General features: G+C 41.6%; 1 protein-coding gene across 1 annotated transcript in view; it reads right to left on the reverse strand.

Moving 5' to 3' along the window:
• Positions 1–25,523, reverse strand: part of LOC144688730 (AP-1 complex subunit mu-1) — a 117,452-nt gene that overhangs the window by 18,335 nt on the left and 73,594 nt on the right. Inside the window, exon 11 of the mRNA XM_078555625.1 lies at positions 12,738–12,813. Within this exon, the coding sequence (XP_078411751.1) occupies positions 12,738–12,813 (76 nt within the window). The remainder of the gene's footprint in view (positions 1–12,737; positions 12,814–25,523) is intronic.

Below are 25,523 nucleotides of genomic sequence, written 5' to 3' on the forward strand. Positions count from 1 at the left end.
GAACACCAGGGCAGGGGGGGGATGCAAAAAGTCACGTAACCCTCAACGGTCTACTTGACCTGATAGAGATTCTTTAAGATTATGAAAGGGTTTGACAGGGTAGACATAGAGAAGATGCATCCACTTTTGGGGGATTCAAAGCTAAGGGGTCTTAAATATAATAGTCCCGAATAAACTCATTGGGAAATTCAGGAAACACTTCTAACCCCAGAGTGTGGTCAGAACGTGGAACTCACTGTTACAGGGAGCAACTACGGCAAATAACTTCCCTTGAATGTATCAATGCTATGTAAACTTACAGGGGAGAAAGGAATAAAATGTTAAGCTGATATGGTTAGATGAAGGGAGGTGGGAGGGGGCTCATGGGGAGCTTGGACGTAGGCATGGATAAATTATCCTGAATGGCCTGTTTCTAGGCTGTCCGCATCATGTAGCTCTATGCAGTTCTGTGTAATAATGCCCACAGGAGAAGCAAACCTTTGGCCACCATGAAGATGAAATATAGTTCACTGGGTTCAGAAACATTAAACAATAGTCACTCCTCACATGCTGAGTTCCTGGAGAGGGATCATTCCCACCCCCTTAAAAAAAATGTGGAACTGAACTGGTGGCACAAAGACTTATGGAAACTTCAGGTAAAATATCACATTCATAAATAACAGTTACCCTCAGTGGAGGAGTGTAAAAACATTTAAGCCATAGGCTCTTTTTGCAGAACAACGTAGTCCATTATATTCCAAACTTTCTCACAGGTCTATGGAAGGGGCAGGATTGATGGGTTTTAAATTATACTTTGTCATTCCATGTTTTCAGTTGTTAGATTGAAATCACTGAGCTCAGCATTAAATATAGTATTTAGCGTGCCGTCAACAGAGACAGAGGGAGGCAGAAACCTCAAGCAGCAGTCACATGTTTATATAGATCTTTATGATTTGGATGTGGGGACCAACTGCAATATTTCCAAATTTGCTAACAAACTGGGTGTGTTGTGAGGAAGATGCAAGGAGGCTTCAAGGGGCCTTGGACAGGCTGAGTGAATGAACTCGAACATGGCCGATGGAATGTAATGTGAATAAGTGTAAAGTTATTCACTTTGGTAGAAAAATCAGAAAGGCAGAATATTTCTTAAATGGTAAGAGGTTGGGAAGTGCGGGTATCCAAAGGGACCTGGGTGTCCTTGTTCATGAGTCACTAAAAGTTAGCATGCAGGTGCAGCAAGCAATTAGGAAGGCAAATGGTATGTTGGCCTTCATCGCAAGGTGATTTGAGTACAGGAGTAAAGATGTCTTGCTGCAGTTGTATAGAGCTTTGGTGAGACCGCAGCTGGAGTAGTGTACACAATTTTGGTCCCTTTATCTAAGGAGGGATATACTTACCATAGAGGGAGTGCAATGGAGCTCCGCCAGACTAACCCCTGGGATGATGGCATTGTCTTATGAGGAGAGATTGGAGAGACTGGGTCTATATTCCCTAGAGTTTCAAAGAATGAGGAGTGACCTCATTGAAACTTACAAAATTCTTACAGGGCATGACAGATTGATGTAGCCTTCTCTTGCTCTTGTGTTGTTCCTATGACCTTGCCAATGAGGACTTGCGAACTATTAAGAGCTGATATTAAAGCATTGTGGCGTACAATAATTACTTATCTTTCTGTTTAGGAACAGGGGAACTTCAAATTGTCACTGCTGATTCACAACTGAACATTTAGAAGAAACCAAGTTGAGTATGGAGGATGTGGATATGAGAGCATGAGCAGGAATGAGGAATGAAGAACTAGCTCAAGGATGATTGTCCTTCTCCTGCTTCTATTTCTTATGTAGCTTGAGAGGGGACGACAGACAGCAAGTGTGGGGGAAGGGATGGAGAGAAAACAAAGAGGGGAATGAGAGAACAAAAGTGAAGGAACAGCAAGGTGAAAGAGGGGAGCAGGAGATCAAAAAAGAGTGGATAGAGAAAGAGCTATAGAGAGAGAAACAAACAGAAAAACAGTTAGAAAAGCTTGCCATTATCTAGTCAATTATCACATCTTCACAAAAATTCAAAGTGGTTTATGTTCAATTAGTTATATCTGGAGTGTAATCACTTATGTAAGCAAACACCAAACAGTTATTCCAGTTTTAAAATAGAAGAGAGGTGAAATATAAGCTGGTTTAAGGGGAGGGTGGCCCACCCTCACCTTAAACCAGCTTATATTTCACCTCTCTTCTATTTTTACTTAGTTCTGTTGAAGGGTCATTCGGACTCCAAACGTTAACTGTGTCCCTCTCTCCGCAGATGCTGCCAGACCTGCTGAGTTTTTACAGGTATTTTTGATTTTGTTTTGGATTTCCAGCATCCGCAGTATTTTGCTTTTATTCCCGTTTTAAAGGTGTCTATATAATTGTTCATTTACAATAAGTATCCTCATTGTTAAATTCTTCCACAGACAATATTGCTACATCATACATTCTACTTAGTCCATTTAATTTCTTCAAGGTTCCACAAACCTCAGTGCTGCCACATAGTCAATGTTGGAGCTATCTGTTGCATTACTACTGGCAATCAATGCTAATCACCTTCAGCTCTATTCATAACGGATCTTCAGCTGCTAAAAATTTCCAAGTACTGTTAAATTTGTGTCTTCAGGAGATTTTAAGTACAAGCATTTGCAGTGATGCTGAGAAATAGATGTGTAACTCTTTGTTTTAGAAACTCGGCAAAGGAAGAGCTGGAGCAAGTGTTTACTTGCACTGTGCTTTGCGTTGTGGTACATTCACAATCTACATGTCCTTGGTCCAACCATCAGCTGCTTCATCAATGTCCTTCCTTCCATCATTAGGTCAGAAGTGGGGATGTTCGCTGATGATTGTACAATGTTCAGCACCATTCGTGACTCCTCAGATGCTGCAGCAGTCCATGTCCAAACGCAGCAAGACCTGGACAATATCCAGCTTGGGTTGACAAGTGGCAAGTAACATTCACGCCACATAAGTGCTGGGCAATGACCATCTCCAACAAGAGAGAAAACCTAACCATCACCCCTTGACATTCAATGGTATTACCATCACTGAATCCCCCACTATCAATATCCTGGCAGTTACCATTGACCAGAACTGAACTGGACTATCCATATAAATACTGTGGCTGCAAGGAGCAGGTCAGAGGCTAGGAATCCTGAGACAAGTAACTCACCCCCTGACTCCCCAAAGCCTGTCCACCATCTACAAGGCACAAGTCAGGAGTGTGTTGAAATACTCCCCACTTGCCTGGATGAGTGCAGCTCCAACAACACTCAAGAAGCTTGACACCGTACAGGACAAAGCAGCCCGCTTGATTGGCACCACATCAACAAACATTCACTCCCTCCACCACCGACACACAGTGGCAGCAGTGTGTACCATCTACAAGATGCACCGCAGGAATTCACCAAGGCTCCTTCGGCAGCACCTTCCAAATGCACAACCACTACCACTGTCACTGTCATATTGGCTGCTGTGTTTCCTACATTACAAGAGTGATTACACTTCAAAAGTAATGCATTGGCTGCAGCGCACTTTGGGATTTGGTAATGAAAGGTGCTATATAAATGCAAATATGTCTTTCTGCACAACCACCTTATCAAATGTCTTCATCATTTTAAAGACTTCTATCAGAGCCCTAGCCTTTTGAATCTTTCCTGATTGTTGCTTTCTCAATTCTAACAGCCCTTCTAACACTCAAAAAGCTCAACACCTTCCAAACCTATAACCTCTACCATCTAGAAGGACAAGGGCGGCAAACGCATGGGAACACCACCACATGCAAGATCCCCTCCAAGCCACACACCATCTTGACTTGGAAATATATTGCTGTTCCTTCATTGTCACTGGGTCAAAATCCTGGAACTCCCTCCCTAACAGCACTGTGAGTGTACCCCCTATGCCACAGGGAGTGCAGTAGTTCAAGGAGGCAGCTCATCACCACCTTCTCAAAGGCAATTAGGGATGGGCAATAAATGTTGGCCCAGTCAGCGAAGCCCATATCTCGTGAATAAATAAAAATTTTTAAATAAAAGAGTAGTCCAGATCAACAGGGTGCAAGATTGTGGACTTGAGAACAGAGATGATCAGTCAGAGCCTTGAAAATTTATGCTCTGGCTACCAAAAATGCTCCATTGAACACCAAATGCAAGGTCAAGACTGACCGCAAGTAACATAGGAAAATAGAAAGTGGTGTATCACTCTTGCTGACAGCAAGTCTAGGGAATCGATTGCAACTGGTCATGGGGATTCTAAATAGGCATCGTATCTGGCTGTCAGCCAAAGATCGTGAATGGGTTAAAGGAATTCAATCGTAAACTGAACAAACGTTTCTGATTCTGATTGGAGAGCAGTATTGGTCTGGGGACAAACCAGGATCTCAACTCAAGAACAAGAACACAAAAATTTGTCTGCCCAAAAGGGTGTTTTTGCCTGCACATTGAGAACTTGGTCTACTTCTGGACACCAGACAGAAGGGAGAGACAAAGGAGAGAAGAGCCTTGAAGCTAATCTTTTGGGTCAGGGGTCTGAATTAGGAGGTAAGTTGGGAGAATCTTACATCTTTCAGAAAGGAAATGGTAAAGTTACCAGAGGCATAAAAGATAGTAAAAAATTGAAAGTAAATTTGTAATATAATTTTGAGAGCAGAACAAGGGATGCAGGTTCCAACTGATAAAACAAACTTTTGTACTTTCCAAAACTCCATGGTGAAGGGGGGGCGGGTGTTGTAATGGCTGTTACAGCGTGCCAACAGGGGAAGGGCACACATGAGATTTAAATGACTGAATTAAGGGAAAAACACTGGCCCGTCTGCATTTGACTCAGGACACAGGACAGTGGCCTGAAGTACAGGACAATCCTATAAAATAAGCGATGGTTGGTCACCCTCCTAGAAACCTACCTCGTGCACCAAGATTCTGGCCTAAGATTTCCCTGTGTACCTCAGCGTCAAACTCTTTGATCATGCTTCTGTGAAGTTCCTTAGAAAATTTTGCTATGTTAAAGGCATGTCATAAATGCAAGTTGTTCTCAGGAAGTTCCTCACACAAAGTAATCAACACGTGGAGTGCTCAGCTAGGAGTCGGAGGCAAAAATTCAGAGGGGGAAAGAGGGGAGAAAGAGAAGCATATAGTTACACAAAGATGGGTGACAGGTCAGAATCACAGTGCAGAAGAGGCCCTCCGGCCCATCCAGTCTGCGCCGACATGTGAGAAACACCTGACCTACCTACCTAACCCCATTTACCAGAACTTGGCCCATAGCCTTGAATGTTATGACCTGCCAAGTGCTCATCCAGATACTTTTTAAAGGATGTGGGGCAACCCGCCTCCACCACCCTCCCTGGCAGTGCATTCCAGACCGTCACCACCCTCTGGGTAAAAAAGCTTTTCCTCACATCCCCCCTAAACCTCCTGCCCCTCACCTTGAACTTATGCCCCCTTGTGACTGACCCTTCAACTCCCTAGGCATGACCTCCCTCTGACAAAGCCATACTGACTATCCCTGATCAAACCTTGCCTCTCCAAGTGGAGATAGATACTCTCCTTCAGAACTTTCTCCAATAGTTTCCCTACCACTGACGTGAGACTCACTGGCCTGTAGTTCCCTGGCTTATCTCTGCAACCTTTCTTAAATAGCAGAACCACATTAGCTGTTCTCCAGTCCTCTGGCACACAAATCATCCGGACCTGGAGATTTGTCCACTTTTATGCCTGCCAACACCTCCAATACCTTGTCACTCCCTATATCAATTTGCTTAAGAACCTCGCAGTCTCTCTCCCCGAGTTCGATACCTTCATCCTCATTCTCTTGGGTGAAGACGGACGTGAAGTATTCATTCGACACTCTAGCGATGTCCTCTGGCTCCACCCATAGATTGCCCCCTTGGTCCCTTATAGGCCCTACTCTTTCACTGGTTATCCTCTTCCCATTGATATACTTATAGAATATCTTGGGATTTTCCCTTTTACCAGCCAGAGCTTTCTCATATCCCTTCTTTGCTCTCCTAATTGCTTTCTTAAACTCCATCCTGCACTGTCTGTACTCCACTAATGCCTTTGCTGATTTGCTTCCCTTGTACCAGCTAAAAGCCTCTCTTTTCCTTCTCATCGTAACCTGAATATCTCTGGTCATCCATGGTCCTCTGGGCTTGTTACTCTTTCCTATCACCCTAGAGGGAACATGTTGAGCCTGTACCCTCCCCATTTCCTTTTTGAACACCCCCCACTGTTCCTCTGTAGATTTCCCCACAAGTAACTGTTCCCAGTCTATCTGGGCCAGATCCTGCCTTATTTTACTAAAATCCACTCTCCCCCAATCCAAAACATTTTTTTGCAACTTGTCGATTTCCTTGTCCATGACAAACTTAAACTGTACCATGTTGTGGTCGCTATCACTAAAATGCTCGCCCACCACCACCTCAGCCACTTGTCCGGCTTCATTCCCCAGAATTAGGTCCAGCAATGCACCGGCCTCTGGTTGGACCCTCTACATATTGACCTAAAAAGTTCTCCTGTATACATTTCAAGAAATCCACTTCATCCAAGCCCTTAACACTGTGTGTATCCCAATTAATGTTGGGAAAGTTGAAATCACCTAATATAATTACCCTATTGTTATTGTTTTTACACACCTCCACAAATTGTGCACATATTTGCTCCTCAATTTCTCGCTGACTATCTGGGGGTCTATAATAAACACCTAATAACGTGGTTGCCCCTTTTTTATTCCTAAGCTCTACCCACAAAGCTTCATTCGATGCCCCCTCCAAGATATCATCTCTTCTTACTGCAGCAACGGACTTCTTAACTAATAATGCAATGCCTCCTCCTCTTTTACCCCCTCCCCTGTCTCGCCTGAAGATTCTATATGCCGGAATGTTGAGCTGCCAATCCTGCCCTTCCCTCAACCACGTCTCAATGATGGCTACTATATCACAATTCCACATGTCAATCCTCACCCTTAACTCATCCGTTTTACCTGTAATACTCCTGGCATTAAAGTAGAGGCCATCTAGCCTTGCCTTTCTCCCTTGAAGCTTATTGCAGCTGTACTCCCTCTGACTGGATTGTCTTACTGTATTATGATGTGTCTCTATTCTGCTAACATTCTGTGTCCCCTCCCCCTGCCGAATTAGTTTAAACTCCTCCCAATAGCACTAGCAAACATGCCCGCAAGGATGTTAGTCCCTCTCTGGTTCAGATGCAGACCGTCCCGCTTGTACAGGTCCCACCTTCCCCAGAAATGGTCCCAGTGATCCAGGAATCTAAAACCCTCCCTCCTGCATCAACTCTTAAGCCACATATTCATCTGTGCTATTCTCCTATTTCTGAGCTCGCTAGCACGTGGCACTGGTAGTAATCCAGAGATTACAACCCGAGAGGTCTTGCTTTTTAGTCTACTGCCTAACTCCCTGAATTCTTGATGCAAGACCTCATCTCTCTGTCTACCTATGTCATTGGTACCAACATGTACCATGACCTCTGCCTTATCACCCTCCCCCTTCAGGATGCCCTGCAGCCGTTCAGTGACATCCCAGACCCTGGCACCAGGGAGGCAACATACCATTCTGGAATCTCGTTGACGGCCATAGTAGTGCCTATCTGTTCCCCTGACTATAGAATCCCCTATTACTATTGCTCTCCCTCCCTTCCTCCCCTCCTGTACAGACAGGCTGCTTATGGTGCCAGAGGCTTGGCTCTGTCCACACTCCCTGGAGGAACCAGCGCCCTTATCAGCCTCCAAAACGGAATACCAATTTGCGAGAAGATTGGAAAAATATAAAGAACAGCAAAGAATGACAAAGGTTAACAAGGAGGGAAAAATTAAACTATGAGAGAAGGCTAGCTAGTAATATAAAGATGGATAGTAAGAGTTTCTATAGATATTTAAATAAGAAAAGAGTTAGCAAAGTGAGCTTTGGTCCAATTGAGTGTGTCTGGGGAACTGATGATGGAAAGTAGGGAGATGGCGGATGAATTAAACAAGTATTTTGATTTGGTCTTCACTATAGACGACACAAGTAACTTCCCAGAAATAGCTGTAAATCAGGAAATGGAAGGGAGGGAGGAACTCAGGAAAATTACAATCACCAGAGAAGCGGTATTGAGAAAATTGTTGGGACTGTTGGCTGACAAACCCTCAGGTTCAGATGGACTTCACCTTAAGGTCTTGAAAGACGTGGCTACTGAGATAATTGATGCATTGGTTTTAATTTTCCAAAATTCCCCAGATTCAGGGAAGGTTCCATTAGATTGGAAAAAAGCAAATGTAACTCCTTTATTCAAAAAGGGAGGGAGACAGAAAGCAGGAAACTATAGGCCAGTTAGCCTAACATCTGTCATAGGGAAAATATTAGAAGCTATCATTAAAGCTGTTATAACAGGGCACTTAGAAAAAATCAAGGCAATGAGGCAGGGTCAACATAGTTTTGTTAAAGGGAAATCATGTTTAATCACTTTATTGGAGTTCTTTGAAGGAATCACATGTGCTGTGGATAAAGGGGAACCGGTGGATGCACTATATCAAATGCCCTCTGGAAATCTAAGTAAAGCGCCACATCAAAGGTTATTGCAGAAAATAAAAGCTCATGGTGTAGGGGGTAATATATTGGCATGGATAGAAGATTTGTTAGCTAACATGAAGCAGAGAGTTGGCATAAATGGGTCTTTTTCTGGTTGGCAGGATATGACGAGTGGTGTGCCACAGGGATCAGTGCTGGGGCCTCAAACTTTTACAATTTATATAAATGACTTGGATAAAGGGACCGAAGGAATGGTTACTAAATCACAACACAAAGACAGGTAGGAAAGTAAATTGTGAAGAGGATGCAAGGAGGCTACAAAATGACATTGATAGGTTAGGTGAGTGGGCAAAGATCTGACAAATGGGGTATAATGTGGGAAAATGTGAAATCGTTCATTTTGGCAGGAAGAATAAAATGGAAGCTTATTATCTAAATGGTGAGAGATTGCAAAGCTCTGAGATTCAGAGGGATCTGGGTGTCCTAATACATGAATCACAAAAGGCTAGTATGCAGGTACAGCAAGTAATTAGGAAAGCTAATAGAATGTTATCATTTATTGTGAGGGGAATTGATTACAAAAGTGGGGAGGTTATGCTTCCGTTATACAGGGCACTGGTGAGACCACAATTGGAGCACAGTGTGGAGTACTGGTTTCCTTATTTACAGAAAGATGTAAATGCGTTTGAAGCAGTTCAGAGGAGGTTTACTAGACTAATACCAGGAATGGGCAGGTTGTCTTATGAGGAAAGGCTGGACAGGTTAGGCTTGTGTCCACAGGAATTTAGAAGAGTAATTGAAACCTTTAAAATCCTGAGGGGTCTTGACAGGGTGGATGTGGAGAGGGCGCTTCCCCTTGTGAGAGAATCTAGAACGAGGAGACACTGTTTTAAAATAAGGGTCATTCATTTAAGATTGTGATGAGGAGAAATTTTTTCCTTGAGGGCTGAGTGTCTTTGGAACTCTCTTCCTCAAAAGGTGGAAGCAGAGCCTTTGAATATTTTTAAGGCAGAGCTGGATAGATTCTTGATTAACTAGGGGTTGAAAGGTTATTGGGAGTAGGCAGGAATGTGGGGTTGAAGTTACATTCAGATCAGCCATGAACTTATTGAATGGTGGAGCAGGCTTGAAAGGCCAAATGGCCTACTCCTGCTCCTAATTCGTATGATCGCATGTATTCCAGAAAAAAAACCAATAAATTGTTACTGGGCCACATGGCAGATCTTCGCTCACTTAATCACAGCAACAAAGAAGCCAAACTCATGCATGACTAGACAGAATTGTGTAATTATGATAAAGCATATAGTGAAAGACAGGTGTTTCATCACAGAGCAAAACAGAAATTTGGCATGTGTTGCCTTTGGGCAATTCTTAAAGGTTTATTATGTTATTGGTGAAGCACTGTAACATGTTTGCCTGTCATATTTATTGCGGGGAGGTGGGGGGTAGGTGAAAGAGACAAATAGGAGGGGTAGGAGGAAGGTAAATCACAGAACACACTTGTCGTGAAAACATCACCTATACTTAATGAATTTATTAAATAAAGGCTCTTGAATCACTTCTATAACTCCGAGATTGTATCTCCCACAAGTAACGATTAGCTGTTAATTTACTCAGTGAGCAGCACTCTCATACTTGCAAAATCCACCTCACCTCATTGGGCAGTATAGCTTGATGAGATTGAGAGGGATTGGGCTGATAGGAAAGTTAAAGATGTCAGAAATTACTATCAATGTATATTATCAATGTAATTCCGGAAAGATCAGATCACTTTAATAATGTTGTAGATTTTCTACAGTTTGGGTACTTTGTATTGGGTTGTGGAAATTGAATAGCAGAGACTAGTTGGGGCAGATGGTCAGAGTCTATTTTGTCATTTCTACTTAATTATAGACATGTACCTTACTGTAAATGGATGGATTCCTGTGATATTGTGCTACTGATAGCTTGGTATACACAGGAACCTTATTTCACAAATTGCATTTATGGTTCTGAGCTCTAAAACTGCTGAACGCCAACACCAAGCCTAGTGCTTTTGGTACTGGCCCAGCCCACCCAAAAATCACAAGCTCAAAGCCTATAAATTAATCAGGTCATTAGTGAGCTGTCACCTGGGAGGATAACCATTAAAGCTGCTGTTTTGCCCTGAGATTCTAAATGGTTCAGTCAAGTCTTTGGAAAGCAGGCTTGCCACCTTTACCCTGGTCTGCCAACATCAAGCTTCACTAGCTAACCTTTGATGCCCTCAGGCCAATTCAATGCTGCCTTGCCAGTGCTGCCCACATCCCAAAACCAAATATATAAAACCAATTAATGGGCTTGGTTAGTTTTGCTTAAATCTGCATTCCACATAAGCTATATATGGCAAATGCTTCATTGTGGGATGTAAGCTAGGAATTCAGCCTGAAATCATTTTTATTTCCTGTGATTAAAAAGGAAAATAACGTACTTGGGATGGGGGGGCAGGAGGGGGTGATGGGGGGCAGGAGGGGGTGGTTGGGGGGGGTGGGGGGGGGGGGGGGTAATAAATAGATAGCTGGAAAATGCCATTTGAAAGCTACTGGAAAACTGGGTTTTACAGTCAGAGTTCAGAATATGAAAATCACAATGTAATGGCGAATTTCCAGCATATTGTGTAAGCTTGGAGAACTGTGTGCAGTTTTGGATTTTACGCAGTAGGAGGGAGGGGACAGCAAAAGCTCACTTCACTGCTGGCTGGTATGAGCAGATACAAATACATAGGAAGACTTGAAAAATTATATTTCATTAGAGTGAAGGAGATAAGGGGGGGATTTAATTATATATTTTAAGGAGTTTTTTTTTCCAAAAGGGTTTTGAGGCTGTGGAATACACTACCAGAGTGAGTGATTGAAGCAGAGGCCATGCCAGCATTTGAGAATGGGTTAGATAGCTGCTTGACAATAAAGGGGTAATGGAACAGTGTGGGTATATAAGGTTGAACTACAGGGTTATGGAAGATGAACACCAGCAGAGACTGGTTGGGCCAAATGGCCAGAATCTGTGTCATAATTTCTATTTAAATAAATAGATGTACTGCATTGTAAACATGGGGATTCCTTTGGTACTGGGACAAATTAACCAATGTTCTAACTGTATAGATCCTTATAACAGTCAGCAGATCAAACTTTTAAATGTATAGTTCTGTGATACAGTTCAGATTAAATGTGTGCACAGTAACTGCAGGTTCTTGTGAAACAATTTAGATCGAACATTTGTATCATAGCTGCTGTTTTGTGGCTGGTTTATTGGACTAAATGGCTGTACTGCACCAGTTGCTGAGATAACAGTTGCATCCCACCACCTATGTACCATACAGCAATGACGTATAGGAACAGTTTCTGTATTCACCAAGTGTGAATGAATTACAGCTTTATCTTCTGCTTTGATTATCCGGTTTTAGAAAGGTACTAATTATTTCAATTTCAGCAGTGAGCAGAATATGACTCGGTAAAAGATATGCCTCGGTTTAATCTGGATAGGTTTCTCCAGTGAATTGGCCATGGTGCCTATAAAATAACATACCTTAAAACTGAAGATAAAAATAAAACATTCTCCACTTAATACTGGAGTGCAGGTAAATTGTCTTTCAACGCACAACCATTACATTTTTAAAAAGAATGCAAAAAGCATTGTCCTTATTTTAAGCAGTTATGACTTCAAATCTGAAACAGTCCAATTTTTATATCGCACCTGGGATATTGCTTTTACTACTGGGCATTCATTCATGTGCAGGTTAATGACTTGCAAGATACAAAAGCTGTTTGGGGATGTTAGGAAGTGGGTGCCTTGTAGCCAACAAACCCTTCCACCATGTGCAAAGCAGCCTTATTTGAAAACACTCCAGCTAGATTATAAGGCATCAGGGATACAGATGAGATATACAGCAGTGTTTCTTTATGAAATTGCAGGTTTTGCCCATAAAGATGTAATATCATAAAAAAGCTCTGATAGAAATGAAAACAAAAAACTATTGGATACACTCAGAGGGTCAGGGAGGGTCTTTGGAGAGATATGAACTGACCTGCTGTGTGTTTCCAGGAATTTCTGTTTTTATTTCAGATTTCCAGCATCTATGGTATTTTATTTTACCACTCTGGTGAAGTCTGCATGCGACACTGGATTAAGCTAACATTTGTGATTGGTTTGTAAAACACAGGGGAGTCAACATTTAAGGTATAAAAATGCATGTTCCTTACCTCCATTTTGAGTAATATAACGAACCCATGGCAAAGCTTGGTAGCCACTTTTCTCAATAATCTTCAAGTAACGAACCTGACAAAAGAAAATGGATGTTTGGTAAAACGGTTAAACACATCTCCACTTTTACTTACATCAGATTCCCCTTTGCAAGTTTAGAGTGAAGCCCATGTGCAGATTGTGTGTTATTTCAGAGATATAGATGGGGTCCAAATTTCACAGCTCCAGGAGTCTAGGCCTAAAAATTGTTTCCTGTAACATGACCATGATTCATTACTACCCATTCCACATTACCGCGAAAGATAAATTTTACCCTCTACCACCTTTGAATAAAACACAATTATCAATAACGGTTAATTAAAATCACAGCAAAAGTTTCTGAATCTCGAATTGATCCATCATTGATATCGCTTCCAGCTATTAGGAATGCTAAATGCTCAAACTTGGTCTCAAATCCCCTATTTTATCTCCCTAAAGGCTGTCAAGACTTCTGGGTCATGGGCAGCGCCATGAGATTAGATACTAAAACAGCTGAAGAGCGGCAATAATCATGATCCCATAGTACAGGACAAGATTGCAGCTCTCAACAATTTGTATTTTGAATCACAGAATGTTAATGTAGAAAAACATCCCAAGGCACTTCACCTAAGCGCAATCAGGCTAAAACCAATACTGAACCAGCGAAGCAGATATTAGGAAGGGCGAATAAGATCAGTCAAAAATTTTAAGGCTCTTAAAGAAGAGGGAAGTGGAAGTGTTTAGGGAAAATTCAAAAGCATAGAGCCTATGTCACTGAAGGCTTGGCTACCACCAGTGAGGAGAAGGGAGAGGGTTGTGCTTGAGGCTGAGTCAGAGGAACACAGTTCCTGTGGGGGTTGAAGGTGGGAGGGGCTTGAAGAATTGAAGCAGGTAAGGGACAAAAGGATGTCGCAGCCCTTAAGGGATTTAAACACAACATTGTTAATAGAACAGAACACAATAACAGTAGCACATGGCAGAAGTCAAATTAGTTGACTACGTAAACAAGCTTTCATATGGGGAAAACGAAACAAACTTTTACAAATAGAGATCTGAACTGTTTCACATTTAACTTCATATTCAGGTGAGAATTAGCATCAAAGGATCTTGCGGCTTACAAATCATGACACCTGTATACAAAAATATTACTTATTCAGGATCAAAGATGCTGGGGGTTAATTATGTTCATATAATTTTTGTTTAATAATGATGAGCAAGTCTCTACCTTATCAATCTCTTCTGTTTCTCTGTTTCCCCTCTTTTGCTTCCATCTCTCTTTCCCCTCTGTATCCTTTCTTACATGTGGGGTGGTGTGTCAAGGCAAGCCGCCATAAGGGGACTGCAGGCTGCACTTTCAATATAGCGGAGCTCAGTGGCTGCCTTCCCATCCCCTCTCCCATCATCTTCTAAGTCCTCTTGTCATTATCCCCTCATCATCATCACTGCTCATCCTGATTAATACCACATCTTTTCTTCTCGGAACTATCCACTTAACTCCTCTCCGAGTCCACTGTAACTCACTTTACCCATTTCCCTTTCATTACCATTTGCTCTTCCCAAGGACAAGTGATGGGGCCTAAGATTCACTTACCTCTTTCCCTCAGAGGCTTTGCTTGCTTTCAAAACTAACCTGTTTTTGTTTCAAAAAATTTAAATTGGGATGAAGAAAGAAACTATGTGCCTCTCACCATCTGCCTTAGGTGTCAGTTATAACTACATTTTCTAGTAACAAAACAGGTGATAGAAGTTTTCAGTCTGCTTCAAAACTCAACTTTTTCTTAATTTTAAAATAATGATAGGAAAATACATTGTCTCAGCTTAACATGGTTTTCAACCTTAAAACAATGGCAATAGGCGTGTAACCAGTAGAGGCATTTTTCCTGCGCACAGAATTTTAAACAAAATTCGATACAAACTGTGGATGAATAAAGCTTTTGGAATTTGTCTCCTTTAGCTTTCCTTCAAATATCTGAGAGGATGACTCGGTGGAAACTACTAGAAACTAAAGTACAATATTCAGTTGAGCTGTCTAAACGCTCCTGATGCTTCATGGCAAAGTGGACACACGACACAATCTACCTTCAGCGAACAGTCACAACACTGGGGGAAAAGTATCATTGCCAAGATCAGGCTTTTGGGAGAGGCTGTAACCTTCAACAAAGAGCTTCAATGAAGGCACCAAAAAACAAAATAATTCTATTGAGAAAATTAATTATGTTATTATTAAATAGACCTTTTTTCAGTTTTAAATTTTGCATAAAACCTGTTTTTGGATGTTAAATTCAGAAAAACTATTCAAATTGTTTGTGGACAACAGATGATATAACACCATACAGCATTCTAACACGGAGCTGTGACAGACAGTTCATGAAATTAACATTGCACTAGGGAGGAAATTAACAAACATTCCATGTGAACAAAATCATCACTAAATTTTTGAAGAGAATCTTAAACTCTAGTCATTAGGAGATACAATTCCAAGGAATTCACCGCTCCAATCTATCCTGTACTGTTCTGGAAGCTAATCGTACCAGAGCAACCCGAAGGCACAATGCCCATGTCCTTTACTGTTTGGAAATGCTGTTGGAGCTAGACACTAACTAACACAATGATAATGGCATGAAAACTAGGTCCAGAGGGATGAGTTCCATGCTATCGTTTTTATTTTATTCTTTGACTTAGGGAAGGGGGAATTTTGGTGTTGTACTGAGATTGCACAGAAGGATACCATTCAACTCATTGAGCTTGCCTCAGTATTAGCTACACATTACCTCTCAGCTTATCTACATACAAACTAGGAATAGGCCACTCAGCCCTTCAAGCCTGCTCTGCCATTCAATAAGATCATGGCTGATCTGATTGTAACCTCCCGCCTACCTCTGATAGCCTTTTACCCCCTTGTTAATCAAGGTTCTATCCACTCTGCCTTAAAAATATTCAAAGACCCTGCTGCCACTGCCTTTTGAAAAAGAGTTCCAAGACTCACGACTGAGAAAATATTTCTCCTCATCTCTGTCTTAAATAAGCGACCCCTTATTTTTAAACCATGACCACTAGCTCTAGATTCGCCCACAAGAGGAAACATCCTCTCCACATCCACTCTGTCAAGCATCTCAGGTTCTTAAAGGTTTTGATCAAGTCATCTCTGACTCTTATAAACTCCACAGGGTACAAGCCTAACCTGTCCAACCTTTCCTCATAAGACAACTCGCCCATTCCTGGTATCAGCCTAGTAAACCTTTCTGAACTACTTCTAATGCATTTACATCTTTCCTTAATTAAGGAGACCAATACTGCACAACACTGTACTCCAGATATGGTCTCACCAGTACCCTCTACAACTGAAGCATAACCTCCCTACTTTTGTATTCAATCCCCCTTGCAATAAATGATAACGTTCCATTAGCTCTCCTGATTACCTGCTGTACCTGCATATTAACCTTTTGTGATTCATGCATTAGGACACCCAGATCCCTCAATCTCAGAGGTCTGTCTCAGGAGCTGCCTCAGGAAGATTAAGATCAAAATGAAAGTTTGAAAAAAATCAACAAAATTATTCAGACATGTCCCCTCATGTGACAGTGTCACATGAGCTGGGACATGTTTATCAATTGTCAAATTATTTATTTATTTAATGAAACCTTCATGAAACCTCATCCTGCCTGTGGATGAGGTTTCATGCAAAACTCGAAGGTTGGATTTTAATGTTGGACAGGCAGCCTGTCAATTGGCTAAATTGGTTCATTAATGGCCTTAACAGGCCTTTGACAGTTCGGCAGGTGCGTAGCTGACTCCGGTGTGCGCCCACTGAATGATAGATCGGAATGACGCGCGGTGACGTCGGGACGCATTTTAGCCGACAGCATGCAGGGCCTGCTCCTGCACGCTGGAGAGAAAATTCTGCCTTTAGTGTTAGCTGTGGCTCAGCGGTCACACACTCCATTCTGAGTCATTAGGTTCTGGGTTTAAGTTCCACTTCAGAGCCTTGGGCACAAAATCTAGGCTGCCGCATGACTGAGTGAGTGCTTCACTATTGGAGCTGCCATCTTTTGGATGGGACGATCAGCTGAGGAGGCTCCACCTGTCCCATCAGGAAGACACAAAAGATTTCATGACACTCTTTTGAAGGAGAGGAGAGTTATATCTGGTGCCCTGGCCAATATTTATCCCTCAACCAACATCACTAACACAGAATACCTGATCATTATTGCATTGATATTTGCGGGACCTTGCTGTGCACAAATTCTGTGCCATGTTTCTGACCTTACAACAATGCATTGGTTGTAAAATACTTCGGAACATCCTGAGGCTGTGAAAGGTGCTATATAAATGCAAGATTTTCTTTTCCACACTGGCCATAGAAAATGATCACTCATTACGGATGTTCTCAAACCATCATAATTTTGAGCATTTCTGTTAGACCGTATCATCTCATGTTCCAGTGAGCATAGCACCAGTTATTCCAAATCTATCATTGTACGATCTAATGCCTGGTCAATTGCAGCTTTTGCATTGATTCTTTGGTAGGGAACCGAAAACTCAAAAGTACTCCAACAGTGACCTAGTCAACATGATGAATTTAATATTCAACAGCACTTCCTTGTTTTACATTCAACACCTATATGTACCGAAGCCAAAATCCAAATTTCTTTGTCGTGGACCTTTCTATGCATGTCCATCTTTAACAATCTATGTAACTGCATACTAGGAGTTGAATTTAATAGCAGCAACAGAGGTCCTGTCTACTGGCTGGAAAGCCAGGGACAACCCTGTTGTGGCCACTTCTGGAAGACCTGATGCAATTGCCTGGTCATCAGGCTGTTAACTGCCTGCAATTGGGGCTTCCGTCCTATTAAGGATAGAGATCCTGCCTCAGAGTTGCCAGCCAATCAGATGGCTGGCAGCTACTCAATCCCAACAGCAGCACTGGGAGCAGTGGCCACTGCTGATAATGCAACTGGCCTGGGTCAGCAATGATGGAGAAGGCCCCTTGTCAGAGGTAAGTGTGTGGGACTCGCCAGTCAGGCAGACCCTGGTGAGAGTGGGGGCTTTCTAAGGGGCTGACCATCTGGTGGCCACAGAGTGCCAAATCAAGAGGGCTCCACCTGAGCTGGCAAGGAGGCCCTCAGCTTTTACTGGGCAGCCTCCTGTGTGGCACAGTGGAATATGCCATAATAACAAAAACTGGTAGCATTTCACTATTGGGATGTGGCCCTTAAGTGGCTATTTATTGGCCACTTAGCACCTCAATTGGCCTCCAGGCAGGAAGGCCATCCTCAATCTTCCCTGCCCAAATGAATCGGAGGGAGTTGGCAAGGGGAGAGGCACTCCACTCCCCCCATCTTCTCTCCCATACTACAATACCCCTGCCTTCTTGCCCACTACCGAAGGCAAAATCAAATTCCCCCTGGACTGTTCATCCACATTTGTTAAAAATCTAACCTTGTATAGCATACTTCCTTTTAGTATTCCTTTTCACCAACTTGCCTGCACAGAAAAAGAATCCAATTTGCTGTTTAGGATCAACGTGCAATTCTATTTTCTAAGATATCACTGTCATACTTCATTGAGCAATGGAATCCATGGACCCAATGGGGAAATGTATGAGAGCTGTCACTTGAATGCACAGATCATTGTTTCAAAGCTTGTATCTTTTGAGTCATAACTCTAACTTAAAGAGAAACAGAAACTTCAGCTTCCGGTGGTGGTTTGGGGGGCGGGGGGGGGGGGGGCAGGGAGAGAGAGAGAGAGAGAGAGACGGGGGGAGAGAGAGAATGGAAACTACAGGTTCCTGGTTGGGGGGCAACAGAAGTTTCAGGTTACTCGATGGGGTGAACAGAAACTTCAGATTCCTAGTTTCGGGGTGGGGGGAGGGGGGGTTGTGGAAACAGAATCCTCCAGTTCCTGGGGCGGTGGGGAGAACAAGAACTTCATGTTCCAGTGGGGAGGGGGAAAACAGAAACTTCAGGTTCCTGAAGGGGGGTGGAGGGGAAACGGAAACTATTTGCTACTAGATAATAGACACAGAACCATCTGAACATACGGCGGCGCAGCAGGCAGGCTGGACAAGACAAAGACCGAATCCTGGAGCAGGTAATAGTCAAATGCAATGTTGCTGGAGTGGACTGACCAGACTTGGCCACACAGTATACAGGGTTGCCACTGAGTGCTTGGATAAAGGTAATACCAGTGGATCTACACCATCAAGACTGTCATGAGCAAAGCTGAAAAGGTTCTGGAGAAGTGCGCCATTTTGTTGAAGACTGTTCCCATGGAACTTGGGTTGATTAGGAGATAGATGAGAATCAGGAGTTAAATCTTTGAAGAAAAGGAACTGCAATTCTATCCAGGTTCAGAGCTTTGAAGGACTTTGTGGCTGAAATTTGTGCCATATATGCTGAGTGGACTGCCTTGCAAATCCGAGAGATTTAACTTTGCTGTATGGCCATTTAATGCATAATCTATAATATATATTGACCATGATTTGTCTGTAAATTCATGTTTAGCTTATGTTGACTTTTGTTTGATTGTTGAAGTAAAAGTCATAAAACTTGAACCTTGAGCATTGGTTTTTTGTTGGGGTCACTTGGTAAATTCAGTTCTGGTTTGATCATATCAATTGGGAATTTTAGGGGACTGTTCAATTCTCTGTTCTCTTTTCCACATCGTACTACTCACATATACCTTCACTATCCTGCATTTGGCACATATCTGCCCAGTTTAGTCAGCTGCATAATTGCCTGTGTAAGTGTTGCTCCTTCAATATATAGTTATGTAGGTGCAACAGTGAAAATTGCAAATGAAAATTTGCCAGAAGTATCTGATTGTAAAAGATAGACTAAGAATAGATTTCTCTGGGGTTTATTTTGAGTAGGTTGGGGTGTGCAGCTGGGGCTGGTGGCTAACTTGATCTGCAGTATAAATCTTAGCTCCAGATCAGGCTGGTGAACCAGAAAGGTGGTTTCTTGAAAGCTCGGAGGTGGTGGTTCTAGTAGCTTGTTCAACCAATTGAACCACAGGATTTCAGGGCAGAGGTCACTTCAGTCTCCACAGGCTTTTTTTTAGACTAACCACATTTATTTTTGTAAACACAGTGAGAGCAAATATATATGTTTAATTTTAGCAAAGATCAGAGAGGCCTTTGATACCCACTCCAACTAAACTGAAGCCTCAGCATTTTAAACTTTTGGTTTCAAAAGAGTGCTTTGTTTTATAGTTTACTGAAGATGTTACAAAATGAGGCTTTTTAAAGTAAATTATACCGTAATTGGCTATGAAAGAATGCATATTTCCATATAAAAGACTTCACCTATTCAGAGTTCAGGCTTGAACTAAATCCAACCAGTAAGCAATTGCTCTATTCCCAATTATAGGTAGCTCTATGCTGTGTTTTGAGTTTGCTGCTTTACAGGCTTTACATATAGCACACATGCCCAAGATTGAGTGTGAAAATAAAATCAGTATTCTGAAACGCCTAAACTTATCAAACAAATTTGATTTGAAGTCTGACCTTAAATGATAAACTATGAAAGTCCCAACTCTGATAGATTTAGACCTGTGGTCTGGTACTTGTGAAAGCAGGAAATGGAAGACATCAACACCTGGCTGAAAGTGATACAGTTTAAAATTATACAGAACTTGTACTTAATTTACTTTCTTCAGGGACCATCCCCTCCCTCAAACAATAAGTGAAAGTCTTAGTTGAGTGACTGCCCTCTCATCTGAGTTAGGAGGCCATAGGATCAAGCCCCACATTCCTGAGGCTTCAGCATATAATGCAGGCTGACACTTCAGTGCAGTGTTGTGGAAGTGCTGCATTGTTGGAGGTCTTTTGGGTGAGTGTTAAACTGAGGCCCCACCTGCCTTTCCAGGTGGACACAAAAGATCCCATGGCGCTACTTCAAAGAGCAACAGGCAAGTTCTCCCACTATCTTGACATTGATGCCTCAAAGGGCATCGCTAAGAGGTTAGCTGGTCATTTACATTTCTAGTCTTTGTGGGCCTTTGCTGTGCATAAATTTGCTTCTGCATTTACCACAATGTAACAGTTACCACATTTCCAAAGTAGTTCATTGGTTGTAAAGTGTTTTGGGACATCCTGAGGTTATGGAAGACACTATAGAAACACAAGTTGTTATTTCTTTTTTCCTTGGATCATGCATCATTCCATCTCCTCTCTCTCACCTCCTACAAAGTGCAGACAATTGTTTCCGGTGCCATTCAAGGTATAATCATAACCTTCAGTGTCAGGAAGGTGTCTCTATCTGAGAGTGACTCCAGGTATAAAACTAGTCTGTGTTATAATGCATTGGAACATCAACACGTGCTCTGTCACACCGCTTGCTTTCAAAGATTGTGAAACCAGAGTCAGGATTCAACCACTGACATCAATAGGAACTGAAGGCCACTACTGAGCCCCTTGACCCTGTTTATCCATTAAAACAGATCATGGCTAATTTGTATTTTAACTCCATTTACCTGCTTTGGGTCAATAACCCTTAATAGCTAGGGCTGCAGCTGAGAATTGCAGACAAATAGTCAGAGTCAAAGAGTCATAATGGCACAGAAGAGGCCATTCAGCAGTCACAGGATTCCTTATCATCCACACAAAGAACATTCCAAGCCCAACTGGTTAAGCCACACCAGTATTCCATTGGAAATCCTCAAAGTTTGAATGGTAACCCTGAACACGAGTTCCCCTAATTCCTATTACTGATGTAACTGAATGTATGAAGATAGTAACAACTGAAGTAGCCTCCAGCCATAGGCTACATAACCATGGCACACATCACTTTGTGCCCCAAGTTTATTTTTCCCGGCACTGCTCTGATGTGGTTTGAAGATCTTTTATCCCGCCAGTGTATAATCTAACTAAATGCTGCTTACTGATTAACTCTGCTGGTATAGTATTTGTGGTCTGCTATATAAATACGCAACTATGGGTTACCGAACCTCTAAGTGCTGCCAACCCGGTCAACCGTTGTCAATGCCCTCAGACAGCACTCAGTGCAGACAGCCCTCATATTTCACCTTGCAATTAACTTCTCTCTCTTTGGCACATTAGCAATAAATCCCACACATTTAAAAAAAAATTGCGGAGCACTCAGCTGTGAAAATCATGTTTAGCATTGGCACGAAGTACAAAGCTCTAACATTTGAAGGGTGTCTTATGAGGTGATACCAGTGCAAAGGACGGGACTGGGAAGCAGGCAATAAACTACTAACTTCATTTCCGTTTATTACTGAAAATTTTAATTGCTTAGCAAATCCAAAGTTTAAAATGGCATCACTGGCGTTTTAAATATTTTGGAAAGATCATACTTCTTTCTACCCCCACCTATTTCACTTCATTCTTCTCTCGATGCCACTGACATGTCAAGACACAGAAGCATGGGTGGGGTGCTCTTCCATTTTACCAAACTAGCCATCCTTCATGGCTGAGCTTGCAGATTGAGTTTTGGTGGGCAACTCCTAATGGGGGCATTTCACGGGATAAATGGGCAATTATTTTCACTGCAATAAATGGATATTGAGGTCAACACTGCTATCCTTAATAAACTTTAGACACTTCAGCACTAGAAACCCTATATTAAAAACATATCTTTATATTAATATCTTCATAAAAAAGTTAATCTCCTGTTGCATCAAGTTGGGGGAGGCAGTGAAAATTGGCTAGAGCATGGAGACATAATTTCGGTCGTATTTTAAAAATGCATATGTATGTTTTCCGCATTTTTATATTTCTAACATGAATTCCAATGTCCACATTAAAATATAAAAGCCTTATAAACTCGTCACACAGTAATTTCACTCTTCCTCTCAGCGGTGGCACCAACACAGAGTCCAGAGATCAAATTTGTGTCATTCACGCGTTTCAGTGTCACATTAAGCAATGAACTCAACAACCAAGCCATTAAGGGAATTCTAAACAGGAAGCTAAATGGTATTCAGTATCACAGCCAAATAAGGAAAGCTGTCAGGTGCGACACTGTGCCCACAAGCATCAATGGGACAGAGGACAGAACTCTCAGGCATTTGTAATTAGATTAATCTGTATTATAATTATTATAATTAATGATACACACCTTGTATTATGTTTATCTTTTACTCTTTCATGGGATTTGGTCACTCCTGACAATGCCAGCATTTGTTGCCCATCCCAATTGCCCTTGAACTGAATGCTTTGCTAGGCCATTTCCAAAAGCAATTCAAAGTCAACCACATTGCTGTGGGTCTGGAGTCACATGTAGGCCAGACCAGAAAAGGATGGCAGATTCCCTTCTCTAAAGGGCATTAGTGAACCAGGTGGGTTATGACAATCGATGATGGTTTCACGGTCACAGTTACTGAGAATAGCTTTCAATTCTAGATCTATTAATTGAACTTAAATTTCACCAGCTGCCATGATGGGATTTGAACTGGTGTCCCCAGAGCATCAGCATAGGCCCCTGGATTATTAGTCCAGTGTCATCACCACTACTCTTCCATCTCCTGTATGGAACAAATATTCAAGTTTTTACAACAGCCAACAATTGGATATGATAATTGTCTCCTCAAATAACTAGGGAAATGTGTAGCATGTCATGGGTGGATTACGAGAGGAAATATTTATCAAATCCCGTCACTAGTTAGCTCAAATTGTGTTCAAGTGCCCTGCTGTGGGGTGACAGTCAAGGCTATATAAACATTATTTTCACCCTTAATTTTTGATTCTGTGGTGGGCATGCTGAATGCAGCAAATTTGGGATGGGATATGTAATAATGGAAAAACAGGAACCAAAAGGTTGGTGCAATATGAGCAGTTCTATCTTTCTAGAGAATAGCAGTATACTTGGTTCATTTCGAACAGGAACTAAAGGATCTCCCCAAATGTAATCACAAATTCTGCACATGTATTTGATTAAATCAACATGCAAATTTTATGGTTTTTTTACACCAGCGCTCGCAAATGAAAGTGTTTTTCTCCCTGTTACTTCCTCTTGCTAACATTGACAATGACAATTATTCAGAAGCTCACTTACTGAACTTCAACATTAGAATCTATATATTGAAAACATATATTTTATGTCATATCAACTGATCTTCCATGGTATTTCATAGTCAAGATTAAGTGCAGTTCTCAGGTAAAATTAAATTACAGGGCAGGTAGAGGATAATTGCACCAAGGCTTGCAGGCGTAATCCAATTTTCATTTTAACTGCCTGTACTCAGGCCTTATTCTTACATTATATAGAATTATTTAGCATGGGAGATTACCACTTGGCCATTGCACCTGTGCTGGCTCTTTGATAGAGCTATCGAATTAGTCCCACTCTCTCTGCTCATTGCCATGCCAATTTATTTTAATCCAAATTTGGAATATTTTCCATATTAAACACATTCAAAAGTTTTCATTATAAACTCTCATGCCCATATTTAAGATGGAATCTGCCTACGAAAACTGATTCAATTCAATTTCAATTTATTGTCCATACTGAAATTCATTTTGGGTACATCGCTTGTGTGTTAAAAAACATATAAATGAATAATAAAAAAGAAAATTGCCCTATGACAGACATCTAACTTTGATTATTTTAATGCATTTGAATAGCTTTTAATGCATATTTTAATTAAAGTAGATGTCCCACCCTCTGTGGATATTGTCAAACTCCCTTTAAACGTTCTTCTCGAGAAGGGAACAAACAAGTTCAGATCAGGTTATAATTATACATTCCCAGCATGGAGATGAAACATCTCCACAAGCAGAAGGCTACAATTTTAATGTGACCAGTTTACACATGAATATGGAAATTTTAAATGGAAAAGTTCACAGGAAGTATATGCAGCCACAAGACTAATATATTGATAAATTTATATGGTACCTTATTATATCCACAACATAAAAAGGTCATTTCTATTCAAGAGAGATATTTAGTTTACCTGTGGACAAATCCTCTGTAACCCTGCAGAATGAGGTGCTGCAGTGCTCTGAGAACATTACCCCCAAGGCCACCATCCAGTCAATGTTGTTGCAGCGCTAAATAGCAAGAGAATGTTCTGCAGTTGTTTTCAAACCACCCACTGAATTTGGGATTGTTAAAAAATGCATATTATACACATTTTAAAGCAAAATATAAACATAGTAGAACCACGGACATGCACACCACAACTATCTGCCTTCTGTCCTCCCACCAGCTTCCATGCGACTACGCAAGATCCCATATCTCCCGACTTAAACTAACCCAGTAAACCTGGAGAAATTATAAATTCTATTCCTGTTATCTGTACCATACCCATCTTCAGCCCTAGGACATTGTTTCAATGCATGGTCCCCTGCTGCTACTACACACTAATGTTCTGTAGAACTTACCAAGAACCAATTAAATCCCATCTGAACTACAGAAGGGAGGTTGCAGCAAGAGCTGAAATCCAAACCTCCTACCATCTTATTAATCACCAGGTCAGTTACCAGACAGCAATCAAATTATCTTAAAGATTAGATTTCTAGTCTGCATTGAACTACAGCTTTCAACCAAGAAAAGAAAATACTCCTTAAAAATCTAGGGAGAAAGCAATTCCCATGCCCGGCATCACCCTGCTCTTCATTCACTTACCAGCCTAACTCATTGTGAACGTAGAATTTATTCCACTGTACCCACAATTCCAAAAAACACCAACAAAACTGTAGAAACTTGGACCCAACAGCCTAGCGTTTACCTCCGGAAAAGGCAAAAGAAAGTGTCACAGTCAAGCTTGATCCTGCATTTGCCCAAGTTTGACATTCATCA

This window comes from Cetorhinus maximus, chromosome 13 (genome assembly GCF_964194155.1).
Source record: "Cetorhinus maximus chromosome 13, sCetMax3.hap1.1, whole genome shotgun sequence".
In the NCBI taxonomy this organism is placed as follows: Eukaryota; Metazoa; Chordata; class Chondrichthyes; order Lamniformes; family Cetorhinidae; genus Cetorhinus; species Cetorhinus maximus.